The sequence below is a fragment of the Malaclemys terrapin genome, chromosome 2, assembly GCF_027887155.1.
Source record: "Malaclemys terrapin pileata isolate rMalTer1 chromosome 2, rMalTer1.hap1, whole genome shotgun sequence".
Taxonomy (NCBI): domain Eukaryota; kingdom Metazoa; phylum Chordata; order Testudines; family Emydidae; genus Malaclemys; species Malaclemys terrapin.
Window position 1 is genome coordinate 103,739,488 of NC_071506.1, and position 16,572 is coordinate 103,756,059.

Below are 16,572 nucleotides of genomic sequence, written 5' to 3' on the forward strand. Positions count from 1 at the left end.
GCACCCCCATCATGGGTTTGCATGTTGCAATGGGTGTGGGGGAATTAAATAATATATGTGCGTATATGTACAGAAATATGAATGAATAGCAGTATTTGTAATTATGCCATAGTTATCCTGTGGATGTAGGCCAAATCCGGAAGACAGTTTTTATGATTTTGTATTATGCATTTTGTATATTCAGGCCATGTACCTCATCATGCAGTTTATGCTGTACTGTGATATGTATGAAAAATTTTATGCAGTTTATAAAAACTGGCCATACACAAACACACAACTTAATTATCTGACATGTTTTGAAATTAATGTGGTGGAGGTTATGCATGTTATTTAAACTTGCCATGTACTTCAAAGTACAGCTTATGAATTACTGTGATGAAGTTCCTCTGAAATAAATGTAATAAATTGCAATTATACTTTGTGTGCACATGGAATGCTTTATTTGTAAACAATCATGTAACAGAAACTCTCAATGTTAAAAACCTGATAGGCAGATCAGCTGCCAGCAAAACTTACAACACAACAAACAAAAATAATGCAAAATCCAGGGAATAGTGGATGTGAGGAAACGCAATGCACACCAGTGCAAAACACTCAAGTTCTGTTCAATACCACCCGATAACTGTAATTATTTCTTTACGTCTACTATCTCTTCTCCTTGCCCCTTCTAGGCCGCTGCTAGACTAGAATGGAGAACTGCAGGGGATACATCTGGAGATTCCAACTATACAGTTCCCAACCCCAGTATTGTCTAAAGCACATGTGTCAAACTCAAGGCCCGCGGGCCACATCCGGCCCGCCATACAATTATATCCGGCCCGCGAAATCGTTTTATATATCTGTTTTTAATGGCCCTGTGATATGACGCCCCAATAACACACACTACAAATCCCATGATGCAGTGCAATTGCTGCCAACGGCAAGCCGCGGTTCAAGTTCGCGGTCTGTTGATGTATACAACGCTAATCTCAAATCAAAGCTAGACCCCAACAATGGCCAAGAGAAAAATTGATTCTGAAAACCGAGGCTTTCAAAGCCGGTGGGAGAATGAGTATATGTTTACTGAAATTGCAGGTAAACCAGTGTGTCTCCTTTGCGGGAGTAATATCGCTGTAATGAAGGAGTATAACCTAAGACGGCACTACGAGACGAAACATGAGAACAAATTCAAAAACCTGAGCGCAGGACAGAAGCTACAAAAGGTAGAGGAGTTGAAGAAGAATTTGACATCCCAGCAGACGTTTTTCACCAAAGCAAAATCACAAAGTGAAGCTGCTGTGAAAGCAAGTTTCATTGTGGCCGAAGAGATCGCCAAATCAGGACGTCCGTTTACCGAGGGGGAATTCGTAAAGAATTGTATGATGAAAGTGTGCGACGTCCTTTGTCCAGATAAAACGCGAGCGTTTGCAAATGTAAGCCTCAGCAGAAACACTGTTGCTAATCGGGTTTGTGAGATGGCGACTGATTTGAAAACACAGTTGATTGAAAGAGCAAAAGATTTTGTTGCATACTCCCTTGCCGTGGATGAAACTACTGACGCGACTGACACTGCACAGCTGGCGATATTTATCCGTGGTGTGGATTCCAATTTGTGCGTAACAGAGGAAATACTGGACATTAAATCGATGCACGGGACAACGAAAGGAGAAGACATCTTTGGAAATGTATTTCAAAGTGTAACCGACATGAAACTGCCGTGGGAAAAACTCGTTGGACTTACAACAGATGGCGCACCTGCTATGTGTGGTGAAAAAAATGGACTGGTGGGAAGGATGCGCTCAAAGATGCGGGAGGAGAACTGTGCCGGTGAGTTGACAGTGTATCACTGCATCATACACCAGGAATCGCTGAGTGCTAAAGTCCTAAAAATGGATCATGTGATGAACACTGTAACACAAACCGTCAACTTTATCAGAGCCCACGGTTTAAATCACCGCCAATTCCAGTCTTTTCTGCGGGAAATAGATAGCGAGTTTGGCGATATGCCATATCATACGGAGGTCCGGTGGCTAAGTCGGGGAAAAGTTCTCAAAAGACACTTTGAGCTGCGAGAGGAAATCTGCCAGTTCATGGACAGTAAGGGGAAAGACTGCACAGTTCTGCGGGATGAAAAGTGGAAATGTGAGTTGGCGTTCCTGGCTGACATAACGTCGCATCTTAGCGCTTTAAACCTTCAGCTCCAGGGACGGGAGCACATAATAACCGATATGCATGATGCAGTGAAGGCATTTCAAGTGAAGCTGCGCTTATGGGAGACACAAATGCACCAATGCAACTTGTCTCACTTTCCCTGTTGCCAAGTAATACGGAACCAAGAAAGTGCCACAGTTTTCCCAAATGCCACCTTTGCTGAAAAACTCAGCGCGCTGCGCACTGAGTTCGCACGGCGCTTCAGTGACTTTGAGGCACAGAAAAGTAACTTCGAGCTGCTTCGCAACCCATTTGCAGTCGATGTGGTAACTGCACCTGTAGAAATGCAGATGGAGCTGATAGAACTGCAATGTAACGGGACACTGAAGGCAAAGTACGACACTGCGGGGCCAGCACAGTTCACTCGCTTCATTCCTGAAGTGATGCCGCAGCTCCGCCAACATGCGGCTCGAATCCTGTCCATGTTTGGCAGCACATATCTGTGCGAGCAGCTGTTCTCTGTGATGAAAATTAACAAAACGTCACACAGGAGTCGCCTCACTGATGAACACCTGCAATCGATCCTGAGAATCTTCACAACACAGAACCTAACCCCAAACATAAACGAACTTGTTGCAAAGAAAAGACTCCAAGTATCAGGCTCTGACTAAATAGGACAAGAAAATGGAATGTTATGATTTGTTATGATTATACTTTTGCTTTAAATTCAATTTTTTATTTATATTTTCAGATTTTTTAATATTCCAGCATGTACAGATTTTGAATGTATTGTATTGACAGGATATTTTTTTATGAAGAGCAAAATATTTTAAGTTGAAATGTATTTATTTTGGAATGATATCCTGTATTTTGGTTCATATTAATGGTTAAAAAACATAAATATTTAGTCTGTTAAATAAATGGTTATACTGTTCGGCCCGCGAGTTTTGAGTTTTGGCCCCCTGTGCAATTGAGTTTGACACCCCTGGTCTAAAGAGAGCATGGTCTGCAGGACATGATAGCATTGAGGTGACTCAGGGCGTGGGGCTGGAGGAGGTGTTGCAGCTGGAGCAGCAGGACCTGGAGCCTGCAGTCTTGTTATCATGAGCACCATTATCCTCTCAAACAGTTCTTTTTGATGTACTTTATCATCCTCCCTCAACTTGTGTTCCTGCTCCAAAAGCGCTTCTGCCAATCTCTCTTCACACTGTCCAGCCTCTCTCTTTCCACCTGTCCTGCATCTTTTTCTTGCTGGTATTCCAGCTGCTTGTTTGCCTTCTGTTGAATCTTACCCATTACTTCATCTCAGATCCGCTTCCTCCTTACCCACTGCATCACAGTTCACACCCTAAGGCTCCTGTTTGTCTGTGTGTGCGCTGTAGAAGTGGAAGGGCCTGGTAAGGCAAATGAAAGAACAAGCTATTGTTTGAGCATGAGAAAAAAATTACATTGCAACTGCTACACAGTGAGTGACCAACTCAAGGTCAAAAGATGCTACTTTTTATCATTGGGTTTTATGTTTTTTCACACACATTTCTTGGCTCAGAGTCCTGTGAGCTCTACTCAGCAGGACTTCAAACATCATGGTAAAATGCACTTTACAAATTCCCTTTAAATTATTTATAAATCCTCACTATTTTCCCCACTCACTATGTTTCACTACCGATGGTTTAACTATCTTTCAGGCAAGAGAACATTATAGTTCTGGAGATTCCTTACTGGTAGCATGAATTTCTGTTCCAAGTCATTGGAAGCTAGCCATCCGTCTATGCGAAAGACCTTTTATATGCAGTGGTGTTGTAGTCCCAGGATATTAAAAAGACAAGGTGAATGAGGAATTATCTTAGCTTCTGTTGAAGCTGGTACAATAAAAGATTTTACCTCACCCATCTTGTCTCTTAAAAGACCTTTTTAGATGTTTGGGACTGACCAGCACATCTCCAAACAGAGGGGCTCGTGAGCTACAGAGGCAGACCTAATAAATATGCTCTGCACCAAAATCTCAACAGCCACCTGAAGGTCATACTATGTGAGACAAACCAGCCAGGAGTGGCTTAAAATCCACGGGAAAATCAACTGTGATTAATCTCTGAGCAAAAGTATTGCCAAGCTTAAAATTAACAAAAGTTTTGTCAGTGTTAGGCCTCAAACTTCCGCTTTGCAAAGGTAAAAAGGGCACGCTTTGCAGAGGTGAAGAGGGCAAGCTTTGCAGAAGAAAGCTAAGACTTGTGGTCAAAACGCGCTGCAACCAGATAACACATTCTATCTCCTATAAAAGGAGATAAGTTGTGCCCCCGGGCACAGGTACTACACATTACAGGTACATACAGGTACTACACATTACCCCCTTGGGACAGTTAGGACTGAACGCATGGACTATACACACACCCTTCTGCCTGGCAGAGTTTGGAATACTCGGGTGACTCAGGACAATCTGGCATGGCTGGTTTATACTGTGCAGCATACTGACAGGGAAGGCAATGTAAGACATTTCATTTTATTGCCCCAGCCCATCATGTAGACATAGTCATTGATTTCATTTGGAATTGTAGTTACTCAGGACCTCAGAAAATCAAGCCCCTACTTCATTATTTGGTTATTACTCTGCTGAATGTTTTAGCCTCAGTGTGGATTACTGCAGGCGTTCTCAACCTTTTTCTTTCTGAGCCCTCTCCAACATGCAATAAAAACGCCACGGCCTACCTGTGTCACAACAACTGTTTTTCTGCATATAAAAGTCAGGGCCACATTAAGGGATAGGAAGCAGGGCAGTTGCTCGGGCCCCACGTCACAGGGGGCACCGCAAAGTATTTACCTGACAGAATCTCTGAAGGCTGCAAAACCTGATGAGCCAGAGGTTTCAAATGATAAATGGGAGGAGTGCCTGAAATTCCACTGTGGAGGATAATCTCATTAATTCATTATGCTGAGCAAATAACAAAGGTAAATTCAACAGTTCAGTTACCATCTAATTAAGTTCACACCCTTTTGCAATGTTCAAGCCACTTCCCACGGAGATTATCTTGTTCCTTGTTGTCTCAAGTAAAATAAAATGTCTCCTTTCAAAGGCATGACCTGCCCGCCGCACAATTTTTTTTTAAAGGATTTTTTAAGTGTTTTGTTGTACTTCACCTTTTTATGCTGCTTTGTATTAGCAGGAAATTGATTTAATAACTCAGATGGCTGGTTTACTTGGATGTAATTCACAGATTTAAAATGACTGTAGTTTATATCCAATGCTATTTTATTTAATTTTGTAATTTTACCAGCTTCATTTTTAAAATATTGTAATAATGTCCTAAATATCCTTCATATTTAGTCTTGATTAAATAGGAGGGGGCTCTTTGCAAAATATTTTGGCCTATCTTTTTAAACATTTGAATTTAACACTGATAAAGACATAAATGTACTTCATTAGGAAACATTCCAGCTGACATCAGTAATGGAATGCAGAGTCTTTTTAACACTCATTTTTAAAGTCATTTGACATTAAAAAGTTCAGCAAGATACTTTTTCTTTTTGTGTGTGTGAGTGTGTCTGTTGGCAGTCCACTGCCAGCGTTGGTGATCAGGCAACATCTAAATCTCATGCATTGTGTTTATTCACTGTGTATGTGTGTGTGTCAGAGACAAAGAATTGGGCAGTGTCTCCAAGGTATTTGTCAACGTTTGCATGTTTGTCCAGGGTGTCTGACATTGTTCCTGTGTGTAGGTGAAAATGTTTGTGAGGGTGTGTCCTGTGTGTCCATTTCCCAGAGGTTAGGGCTAGGGGGACCATCAGATCATCTAGTCTGACTCTGACCTCTTATGTATGTCAGTGAGCTGGTGTGTTGTTTGGTAGTGTCCCTGGGGCAAGCAGTGTACCCAGTGGTGGAGGTTGATGTGGCAGGGTGTGTCTGGCTGCGCATAGCTGGCAGTCTGTCAGCAGGTGGAGTGAGAAGTGCGGGAAGGAAGGGCTTTGCGGGGGTGGCCCGCTGCGCTGCGGGCATTGCGGCGCGATGCGGCGCTGACAAGAAACCCAGGTCCCTCGAGGAAGCGGTGACCTCTTTTTGCGCGCGTGTCTCTCTGCCCGGGCCGGCTCCTGCACAGCGCCTCTTGGCGCGCTAGGGAGGCGGGAGCTGGGAGCGGGTCCGGGCTGTCTCGCAGGCGGCCGCCGAAGGAGGAGGGAGGAGGAGGAGAGAGGGGCCGGCGCGGGGGCAAGGCGGCAGCTGGCGAAGGATGGCAGACAACGACCCGCGGAGCGCGCAGGAACTCTCGCAGTTTGTGAGTGCGGGTCCCAGCAGGGCGGGCCGGGCGCAGGGGGGTCACAGGCCGGGAGCCGCCCTGCCACACGCTGGCTGCCGCTCTCCCGACTCTCCCTCTCTGGGGGACACGGTCACTGTCAGTAACCCAGAGAAGCGGCTACAGGGAGGGAGGAGATGCCGGTTCCTCTGCAAAGCCCCAGCACACTGCCGAGTCCGGTAACAGTAGTGGCGGCTCCTTCCTAGCGCCCCACGGCTAGGGGGCAATAGCTCTGCCCCACGCTGGATTCTCACCTTTTGGAGTCAGTGGCATAAACCGGAGTTTCCCCAACAAGAGGAGGGTGATAGAAGAATGTTCTTTGTAAACCGCAGCAGCTAGTCAGGCTAGTTCAGCTTATCAGGCGTTTAGACAAGGAAACAGGTAAGGTTCAGTCCCAGTCAGCAGCTCTTACTGAGACACCACCGGAAAATGTAAAGCGCTGGAAAGTTTGTTACCCAAGTTGTGTTTACACTTAAAGTTTCCTTAACTAATCTTGTTATTTGGCCCTCTGTGCCTGTTTTCCCACTTCTCACATGAAGATAATGCTGTTTCACTTCCTCTGTAAACCCACCTTGAGATCTAGGGATGAAAAGAGCAATTACTAATATAATATAATGGTAACAAACAGTATGGTAATAGGTTTCAGAGTAGCAGCCATAGACATATAGTCTATATGCATACCGAAGAAGTGGGCTGTAGTCCACGAAAGCTTATGCTCTAATAAATTTGTTAGTCTCTAAGGTGCCACAAGTACTCCTGTTCTTTTTTTAGTATGGTAATATTGCATTAAGGGCTGGTGTACACTGGCAGCGCTTTAAGTGGCTTGTGTAGTCACATCCCTAAAAAACCCGCCTCCACGAGGGGCGCAGCTCCCAGCGCTGGTGCACTGTCTACACCGGCGCTTTACAGGGCTGAAATTTGCTTCACTCAGGGAGGTGTTTTTTTCACACCCCTGAGCAAGAAAGTTGCAGCGCTGTAAATTGCCAGTGTAGACAAGCCCTTAGTGGTACTTCACATTTATAGTGCCTTCCATTTTAGGAGTTCAATATGCTTTGCAAACATATCAGAGGGGTAGCCGTGTTAGTCTGTATCCACAGAAACAATGAGGAGTCCAGTGGCACCTTAAAGACTAACAGATTTATTTGGGCATAAGCTTTTATGGGTAAAAAACCCACTTCTTTAGATGCATGGAGTGAAAATTACAGAGACGGACATAAATATACTGACACATAAAGAGAAGGGAGTTACCTTACAAGTGGAGAACCAGTGTTGACAGGGCCAATTCAATGAGCGTAGATGTGGTCCACTCCCAATAATTGATGAGGAAGTGTCAATACCAAGAGAGGGAAAATTGCGTTTATAGTGAGCCAGCCACTCCCAGTCCCTATTCAAGCCCAAATTAATGGTGTTAAGTTTGCAAATTAATTGTAGCTCCGCAGTTTCTCTTTGAAGTCTGTTTTTGAAGTTTTTTTGTTGAAGGATGGCGACTTTTAAATCTGTTATTGAATGTCCAGGGAGATTGAAGTGTTCTCCTACTGGCTTTTGTATGTTACTATTCCTGATGTCTGATTTGCGTCCATTCTTTTAAGTAGAGACTGTCTGGGTTGGTCAACGTACATGGCAGAGGGGCATTGCTGGCACATGATGGCATATATCACATTAGTAGATGTGCAGGTGCAGGTGAATGAGCCCCCGCTGATGTGATTAGGTCCTCTGATGGTGTCGCTAGAGTAGATATGGGGACAGAGTAGGCAATGGCGTTTGTTACAGGTATTGGTTCCTAGGTTAGTGTTTCTGTGGTGTGGTGTATAGTTGCTGGTGAATATTTGCTTCAGGTTGGGGGGCTGTCTGTAAGAGATGACTGGCCTGCCTCCCAAGGTCTGTGAGAGTGAGGGATCATTTTCCAGGATAGGTTGTCGATCGTTGATGATGTGCTGGAGAGGTTTTAGCTGTGGGGCTGTACAAGATGGCCAGTGGTGTTGTTATTTTCCTTTTTGGGCCTGTCTTGTAGTAGGTGACTTCTGGGTACCCATCTCGCTCTGTCAATCTATTTCCTCACTTCCGCAGGTGCCTGCATCTGTAATTTTCACTCCATGTATCTGAAGAAGTGGGTTTTTTACCCACGAAAGCTTATGCTCAAATAAATCTGTTAGTCTTTAAGGTGCCACCAGACTCCTCATTGTTTTTACAAACATAGTTAGCCTCACAACACCCATGTGAGAGAGGTATCCCCATTTTGCATACAGGAAACAAACACAATGAGATATAATTGTGCAGGAGGAAAAGAAAATATATTCAACTTTTAATTACTTGATTCATCATCGGTTGGGAGTGGGTACCTGAGTGATACCTTCAGTCTGTGTGATTGTGTCTCAGGATGATCTTCTTACTAATTAGATTGCTAGTTACAGCTCCTCTAAGCCAATCTGGAAAAGAATAGTTGTATTTGTTCTTTCATGTGTTCATACATAGAATCATAGAATATTAGGATTGGAAGAGACCTCAGGAGGTCATCTAGTCCAATCCCCTGCTCAAAGCAGGACCAATGCCAACTAAATCATCCCAGCCAGGACTTTGTCGAGCCGGGCCTTAAAAACCTCTAAGGATGGAGATTCCACCACCTCCCTAGGTAACCCATTCCAGTGCTTCACCATCCTCCTAGTGAAATAGTATTTCCTAATATCCAACCTAGACCTCCCCAACTGCAACTTGAGACCATTGCTTCTTGTTCTGTCATCTGCCACCACTGAAAACAGCCAAGCTCCATCCTCTTTGGAACCCCTCTTCAGATAGTTGAAGGCTGCTATCAGATCCCCCCTCACTCTTCTCTTCTGCAGACTAAATAACCCCCGTTCCCTCAGCCTCTCCTCGTAAGTCATGTGCCCCAGCACTCTAATAATTTTTGTTGCCTTCCGCTGGACTCTCTCCAATTTGTCAACATCGCTTCTGTAACCGGGGGACCAAAACTAGACAATACTCCAGGTGTAGCCTCACCAGTGCCGAATAGTGGGGAATAATCACTTCCCTCGATCTGCAGGCAGTGCTCCTACTAGTACAGCCCAATATGCCGTTGGCCTTCTTGGCGACAAGGGCACACTGCTGACTCATATCCATCTTCTTGTCCACTTTAATCCCCAGGTCCTTTTCTGCAGAACTGCTGCTTAGCCAGTCGGTCCCTAGCCTGTAGTGGTACATGGGATTCTTCCGTCCTAAGTGCAGGACTCTGCACTTATCCTTGTTGAACCTCATCAGATTTCTTTTGGCCCAATCCTCCAATTTGTCTAGAATACTCTGCACCCTATCCCTACCCTCCAGCGTATCTACCTCTCACCCCAGCTTAGCGTCATCTGCGAACTTGCTGAGGGTACAATTCATCCCATCATCCAGATCATTAATAAAGAGACATCAGTAAGAGCCAATGAACTTCTTAGCCATGCATCTTTCACACACTGCTTTTCTAATTTGATTTTCCTTCTATTTCATCACAGTATTGTTAGTGAAATTATCACACCATGTTTTATTTTTCACAGAACAGAAAGTGCTTCTGAAGTGTCAAGACAGTATATTCTTTGCTGATTTGGGTGGATGTTTTAATTAAATAGTTATTTTTTACAGGCAGAAAACCTACTACAGCAACTGCAGGAGAACTTTCAAGCTTTGACTGAAAAGTTAACTCTGAGAAATATCCTTTTTTATTATTCTGTATGTTACTAGATTAATAGAGCAAGTTCAGTAGGATTTTAAATAAGCTTATATAAAAAACACTAACTATTTCACCTGGTTGGTTTATCTGATATTTTACTTTGAGAAATCAAGATCTGGATACACTTACACTTCAGTTTGGTATTCAGAAAGATCCTGAATACAATTAACTACCCATTTATACAGAAATCCAAATTGTACCATAGTTAAATATTTTAGCTTTCCTAAGAAGAATGCTGATATTTTATGGTAAAGACTAGCCAGTGTACAGCAGTTTTTGCTGAGGGAAATCTATAAGAAAAGGTGGTAAGTTGTCTGCAATATCCTGAAGGCCAGGTACAATCACCTCAGCAAGAACCGTGAAAGAGGAAAAAGAGAGGTCTATAAGAACTGCTTTTTAAATTAGTGTATCATGCATAACAAATAGAAAGTACAGACAAACTTTCTTTTAGCCTTCCATGTATAGGGAAAGGAGAATTGGACCCAAAGAGAGAGAAGCTGAGAACAAAAAGGGCTCTGAGGTCTCGCTCACTAATTAACAATACAGAAACTGGGTCACATATCTGGAAACTTGTTACAGCTTATCTTGTGCAGCAACCAACTTCCTATCTTATTCCCCCCTGCTCCCCCCACCACATTTTTGTAATTCAGCTTCTGTGTACATTTTGATTGCATATTTATGTTGTTCATGGTTGACCTTACAGGTAGCATTAGTAGATGCAGCTGTAATTCACTATGGCCTCCTAGGTAATAGGGTGTTATACAGCATAATTTCTCTCTTTCAGAGCAACTTCTTGAGGCACATTTCTCACAAAAAAAAAACAGTCTGGTAGGAAGAAAGCTGTTCTAACTCCACTGAGTAGGTAGGCATTCAAGTAATCATTCAAAACACTCACTGAGCACGGCCCTTTTCAGATACTATAAGACTATTATTGCAATACAATTTTGTAACATTCCTTCCAGCTTCAATTTTACATGAGATACATGAACAGTGAATGGGTATGATACTGAGACATCTGGAAGAGGAACTTCTGACTGATAAACATTTCATAGAAGTGAAAGTCAGCAAAACCATACTCTTTTTATACATAACAATGTTCTCTTTAACTTTTTACTGAAAGAAATGGGTGAACGTATTGATGACCTTGAAAAGCATGTCACTGACCTAATGGCACAGGCCGGGATAGAAAATACCAATGAGGATCTGATGGTGAGAGTTACTCTGTAAAACAAAGTTGTGTGTAGTTATGCTGTAAGCTGCTTCCACACTACTGGGGAGGAAGGCCTGGTGCCCACGTTCTCCATCCCTTTTAAAGGTGGGCATGTGAGTTACAGTTTGTGACTATGAAGGTTGGAATAGAAGGAATCTGTCCTCCCACTCTAGCACCTCTCTTATATCAAGCTCATTAAGGGTCCATTAAGAATTGTCTACATTGTCTGAACCAGTTGTCAAACTTCACTAGTAGACAAAGTCCTGGTGCAGACAAGGCTTAACACAGATGAAAGATTGTCTCTAAATCACAGAGAGCATTATTTAGAGAAATTAAGTTTTTGGTGCTTTGTTTAACAATGAAGGCTTCCTATGCATTACATCTTTCCATTTGGTCTGGATACCTGAAGCTCCACTAAAATGCCAAAAATAAATGCTGTGGAATGCATACATTCCCTCAATGGGAACTGCATGCCCAGATCCACAATGTATTCTAATAGACTATCACCTTGTAGATTCAATTTAAATGCTTAATATTAAACTGAATATCTCATAAGTAACAGTTTGAGACTAACTCAGAAACAGAACTTATGTAAGTTTACACTACGTATTTTCAAATCCTGAACTCATTTTAGCAAATTTCTAAGGTGACATCCCAAGAACACAGAGCAAAGTTAATGCCTAAAATTGCCTTAGTTTAGGCTCCCATTATATCCTGAATTGTAGTGTATGGGGGGTAGGGGCGGAGTCAACCATATTGTAATTTTGCATCCTGACAGAAGATTAGCACCTGATTTTCAAATATTGTTAAAATATTTTGCCATGTAAGTCTGCATTTATTTAGAATCTAAATTGTATTTAAAAAAAGGTTGAGGTCATTTTTAATAATTTGATATGCCTGGGATTTGATTCTGCTAACAGCATGCACTATAGCAGGGATCGGCAACCTTTGGCACGTGGCCCATCAGGGAAAACCGCTGGTGGGCTGAGACGGTTTGTTTACCTGCAGCATCTGCAGGTTCGGCTAATCGCAGCTCCCACTGGCCACGGTTCGCCGTTCCAGGCTAACGGGGGCTGTGGGAAGCGGCAGCCAGCCCATCCCTCGGCCCACGCTGCTTCCTGCAGCCCCCATTGACCTGGAACGGCAAACCATGGCCAGTGGAAGTTGCGATTGGCCGAACCAGTGGACGCTGCAGGTAAACAAACCATCCTGGGCCGCCAGCGGATTTCCAACGGGCCATGTGCGAAAGATTGCCAATCCCTGCACTATAGCATGCTGCATTTTTAAACTATTTATTTTTCAGTTAGTTGTATAAAAAATTAACAGGAAAAATTAAGACTTTATCACATACCTGAACTATCACAATGACCCTAATTTGTAACTAAAGAATTGATGAACCAATGAATGGTGCCTAGATCTCTGGACAGAAGCCAGAGAAATAAAAATAAAATTTAAAACACTAACACCAATCAGCATACTTCATAGTTATATAGTTGTCTCACTTTAATTGTCCTGGAAAATATCACCAAATACTACTTCTATTACCACGATTTTTCTTTAACCCATCTGAAAAAAAATCCCTAAATTTAAGATAAATGAGTTGATTTTTGTGATTTAAAAGAACCCATATTAAACAGAACAAGGAAGTGCAGTAAATCATTATGTGCAATATATTCTTCTGTCACTTCTGATGCCTAATTTCTGTGGAAAAACAAAAAATATTTCATAACATTGAAACCACCATCTCAAATCTTAAATTAAGATGTTAATCGTACAAGAATGCTCCTATTATATTGAACCATATTCATTAATTGAATAAGCCAATAACTTTTTTTTTTTTTGGCATAGCACTGAAAATGAGAACATACTGATCAAGAAATACAGACTGATTCTGTATTACATTCTATTGAGAAAGAGGAAGAATGTCATTTACAAACAGGATGTGTATTTCTACAAAATTCAAGTGAAAATACCGCACATTGTAAAGGACTTCAAAGGGTAAAATTTTTAGTCTTGCACCATGACTGAAAACTATAACATCTATTAATATTTCAATCACAAAGAATAGCTCCAGTGAAAGAAAAGTATATAATCAAATTATGTCATACAAGATATGAAGTCTCCATTTTTTATTACTGATCCAATGAAGGAGGAAAGATGAGTTATGACCATCAGACTAATGACACATTTTACTTAAGATTGCCACAGAAGAAACATTATCTTATCAAGAGCTAAGACTAAATTTGTATAAAATATTCATTGCAAAAATCCAAAAATATATATAATGAATCTGCCCAGCCATGTAATTTTTAAAATGATAAAGATTAAATAAAAAGCTATTCATTTTCAAAATAAATGTTTACATGTTTCAGAATTTTCTGGTTTTTGAGTTTAATAGTCCCAAAATAACTGAATCCTGTTGTGGCAATGTATTTCCACACTTGCAATAGTGTATGTATATGAACCCACATTATTTTGTCACTCTCTTAGATTCAGTGTGCGCACGAGCTCTCTCTCTCTCTCAGAATATGTACCCATACTATTAATGCTGAAATATAAGATTTTTATCTTTTTATCTGAGTGATAGAGTCTACTTTGGTGCATAGACTATATTTACACTACAAACTAGGACTGTGATTCCTCTGCTCGAATATGCACGCTCTCACTAACTCTCATCAAGCTAGTGAAAATATAAGTAGCAGTGTAGCCATATTAGCATGGGTAGCAGCACCTATTGGTTCAGGAGGGTTTGTACTAAGCACGGCTAAGCCGTGCCTCTGCTACCATTACCCACGCTACCATGGCTACATGGCTATTTATACTCACGCTAGTTCAGTGAGAGTACCATGAGTATGCGTACATAAGCAGGAGAATCGCACCCCTAGCTTGTAGTGTAGACATTAGCCAAAGATGCATCTTGTATTCAGAGGTGTGTAAGTACAGATGAATTTCCAAGTTGCTTTTTCAAAGTTATACACAGAAAAGGACTGTGCACTTAAATAGAACCCTCAGTTCTGTCTTGCTACATACCTCTTTTCAAAACCCCACCAAAATAGTGCATACCAACATTGAGGTATGCATACATCTCACCATACAATTTGTAGTAGGAAAACACAGCTTACCCAAATACTTTCCCCAGCATGAGGGGTTGAGCTCAGAAAGGATCCCATTTTGAATATAGGATAGGTTTTGGAACATGAGATAATGCTATCATACATGTACTTAACAAGATAGACTTGACAGAATACATTAAAGAAAACTAATGAACTTCAAGGATATAAGACTCCAAAAGGATACTATTACCAGGTAACATCTTGCTGGAAATGGAATTTAATGGCATTTGAACACATCTTTTACGGGGTACAAAAACAAAGGTATGAGTAGGTAAATAATATTGTTTAGAAAAATGCTACTTTATTTGTAATCCAGAAGCATTTACTATGCACCAAGCATTGTTCACACAAGGAAAGACCGTCCCTATCCCAAAGAATTTACAGTCTAGGAAATAATTTCCCAATTAAGATATTTACAGTGCAGTTTATATCTGCCTTTTCTTGAATGCACCCAAAATTAACTCTAGTAAAGGAAACAAAACAGGAAAAGACCAATGAAGAGAAGCAAGTTAATCATTCTCAACAATAGTGTTTCAGGGAGGAGTGCACATTTAAAACTACTATGGATCTTGTTTCTTCACCCCACCTCCCTTCCGCTGGCTTGAGACAAAAAGCAGGAATGCAGTAGTACAGGAATCAGTCTTCCAAAAGTGGAACACTAGAATAAAGCAGTTATTTCTGAGGGCTTCTTTAAAGTAGAAAAGTTGCATCAATCTAAGAATCTATTTAAAAAAAAATATCAACCTAGTTAAACAAGTTCTGATCCCTAACAGACACATGTAAACCAGTTTCATTGTCACATAAATCTGTTTGCGCTTTGTTAATACCAAAACAAGCTGAAATTATTTAAGCATGGATTACACAGGTTTAAGCAAGGGAGGAGTTTCACCTCAGTTTAACTAGATCTATTTAAAACACTATCTCACTCCTGCTATATGGACAAGAAAAGGCTAAGCTAAATAAGCATACTAAACCACTGATCAACTAAACATCTACCCCCTCTCCTGCATCAACTGGTCAAGCCAGTTCTTTTTAGTGTAGCAGGAAGAACAAACAAAAATAAAATGATTAACTGCTTTTCAGCTGTTAAATTGTTAAAATTAGTTTCTCAATTATTTAGTGAAAGGTAGAGTCCAGGATGGACCCTGAGAGTCAGTGAACAGTTGACCAGGCTTTAAAAAAACCTTGTAGCCCCTGCTAGTGCATGTTTATCTTTGACATTACCTGGGACACTTCTCTTTCCCTTTATAATGCAAGTGCCTTACTTCATTGTATCTAAGAAATTATAAAATTTAATGAGCAGCATCAGTTGTGAACTCTCCCACCAGCCTAATCAAGTTTTGCAGATCTTTCCAACTACATGGATGCCTGAAAACCCCCATTCTTGAAACCACTTCAGAATCTTCATACCCATGCTCCAGATTATTGGAAGCATTTCTGCCAGGTTGCTTCAGCCTTTCTGGGAGTTCCCAACAAACCTAAAAGAGCAATAAGACACCCCCATCCTGTAATGGTCTTTCCCCTAAGCCTGTGGTTTTCAAGGGTCACGGAATGTAAGGCACTGGGTCATAGCAGCTCTGGTCAGCACTGCCAACCGGGCCATTAAGTCTGGTCAGTGGTGCTGCCCGGCTAAGGCAGGCTATTCCCTACCTGTTCTGACACCGTGCTGCACCCTGGAAGAGAGCCAGCAGTAAGTTCAGCTCCTAGGCGGGGGGAGATATGGGATACCATACACTGCCCCTGCCCCAAGCACCAGCTCTGCACTCCCATTGGCTGGTGGGGGGGCAGTGCCTGCAGGTGAGAGCCACACAGAGCTGTTTGTGCGCCTCTCTCTGCCTAGGAACCGGACCTGCTGCTGGCTGCTTCCGGAGTGCAGCGCGGTCTGCAGTGCCAGGACAGGCAGGAAGCCTGCCTTAGCACCCCCGCTGACTGGGAGCCACCTGAGGTAACCCCATGGCCCAATCCCCTGCCCCAACCCTGAGCCCCTTTCTGCACCCCAAACTCAGCCCCACCCCAGCCCCTGCACCCCCAGCCCAGAGCCTTGACCCCTCCTGCATCCCAGCCCTGAGCCCCCAAAAACTCTGAACCCCTCATCACATCCCAACCCTCTGCCCAAGCCCTGAGCCCGTCCCATGC

The 16,572-nt window shown here is 42.4% G+C and overlaps 2 protein-coding genes across 2 annotated transcripts; both read left to right on the forward strand.

Moving 5' to 3' along the window:
- Positions 1–923: 923 nt before the first annotated feature.
- LOC128831795 (general transcription factor II-I repeat domain-containing protein 2A-like) lies at positions 924–3,064 on the forward strand. Its single transcript, XM_054018562.1, has one exon. It carries the CDS (start codon positions 993–995, stop codon positions 2,799–2,801), a length of 1,809 nt encoding a protein of 602 aa, XP_053874537.1. The 5' UTR covers positions 924–992; the 3' UTR covers positions 2,802–3,064.
- Positions 3,065–6,053: 2,989 nt separating this feature from the next.
- HSBP1L1 (heat shock factor binding protein 1 like 1) lies at positions 6,054–13,689 on the forward strand. Its single transcript, XM_054018563.1, has 4 exons — positions 6,054–6,392; positions 10,026–10,092; positions 11,228–11,322; positions 13,172–13,689. Exons 1-4 carry the CDS (start codon positions 6,348–6,350, stop codon positions 13,175–13,177), a joined length of 213 nt encoding a protein of 70 aa, XP_053874538.1. The 5' UTR covers positions 6,054–6,347; the 3' UTR covers positions 13,178–13,689.
- The last annotated feature ends 2,883 nt before the right edge of the window (positions 13,690–16,572 follow it).

Excerpts from the sequence above, each read along its gene's own strand:
- HSBP1L1 (XM_054018563.1), top strand. The coding sequence starts at position 6,348 with ATGGCAGACAACGACCCGCGGAGCGCGCAGGAACTCTCGCAGTTT. Across the intron at positions 6,393-10,025 it reads CGCAGGAACTCTCGCAGTTT|GCAGAAAACCTACTACAGCA; the intron begins GTGAGTGCGGGT and ends TATTTTTTACAG. Across the intron at positions 10,093-11,227 it reads TGAAAAGTTAACTCTGAGAA|TGAAAGAAATGGGTGAACGT; the intron begins ATATCCTTTTTT and ends TTAACTTTTTAC.
- LOC128831795 (XM_054018562.1), top strand. The coding sequence starts at position 993 with ATGGCCAAGAGAAAAATTGATTCTGAAAACCGAGGCTTTCAAAGCCGG.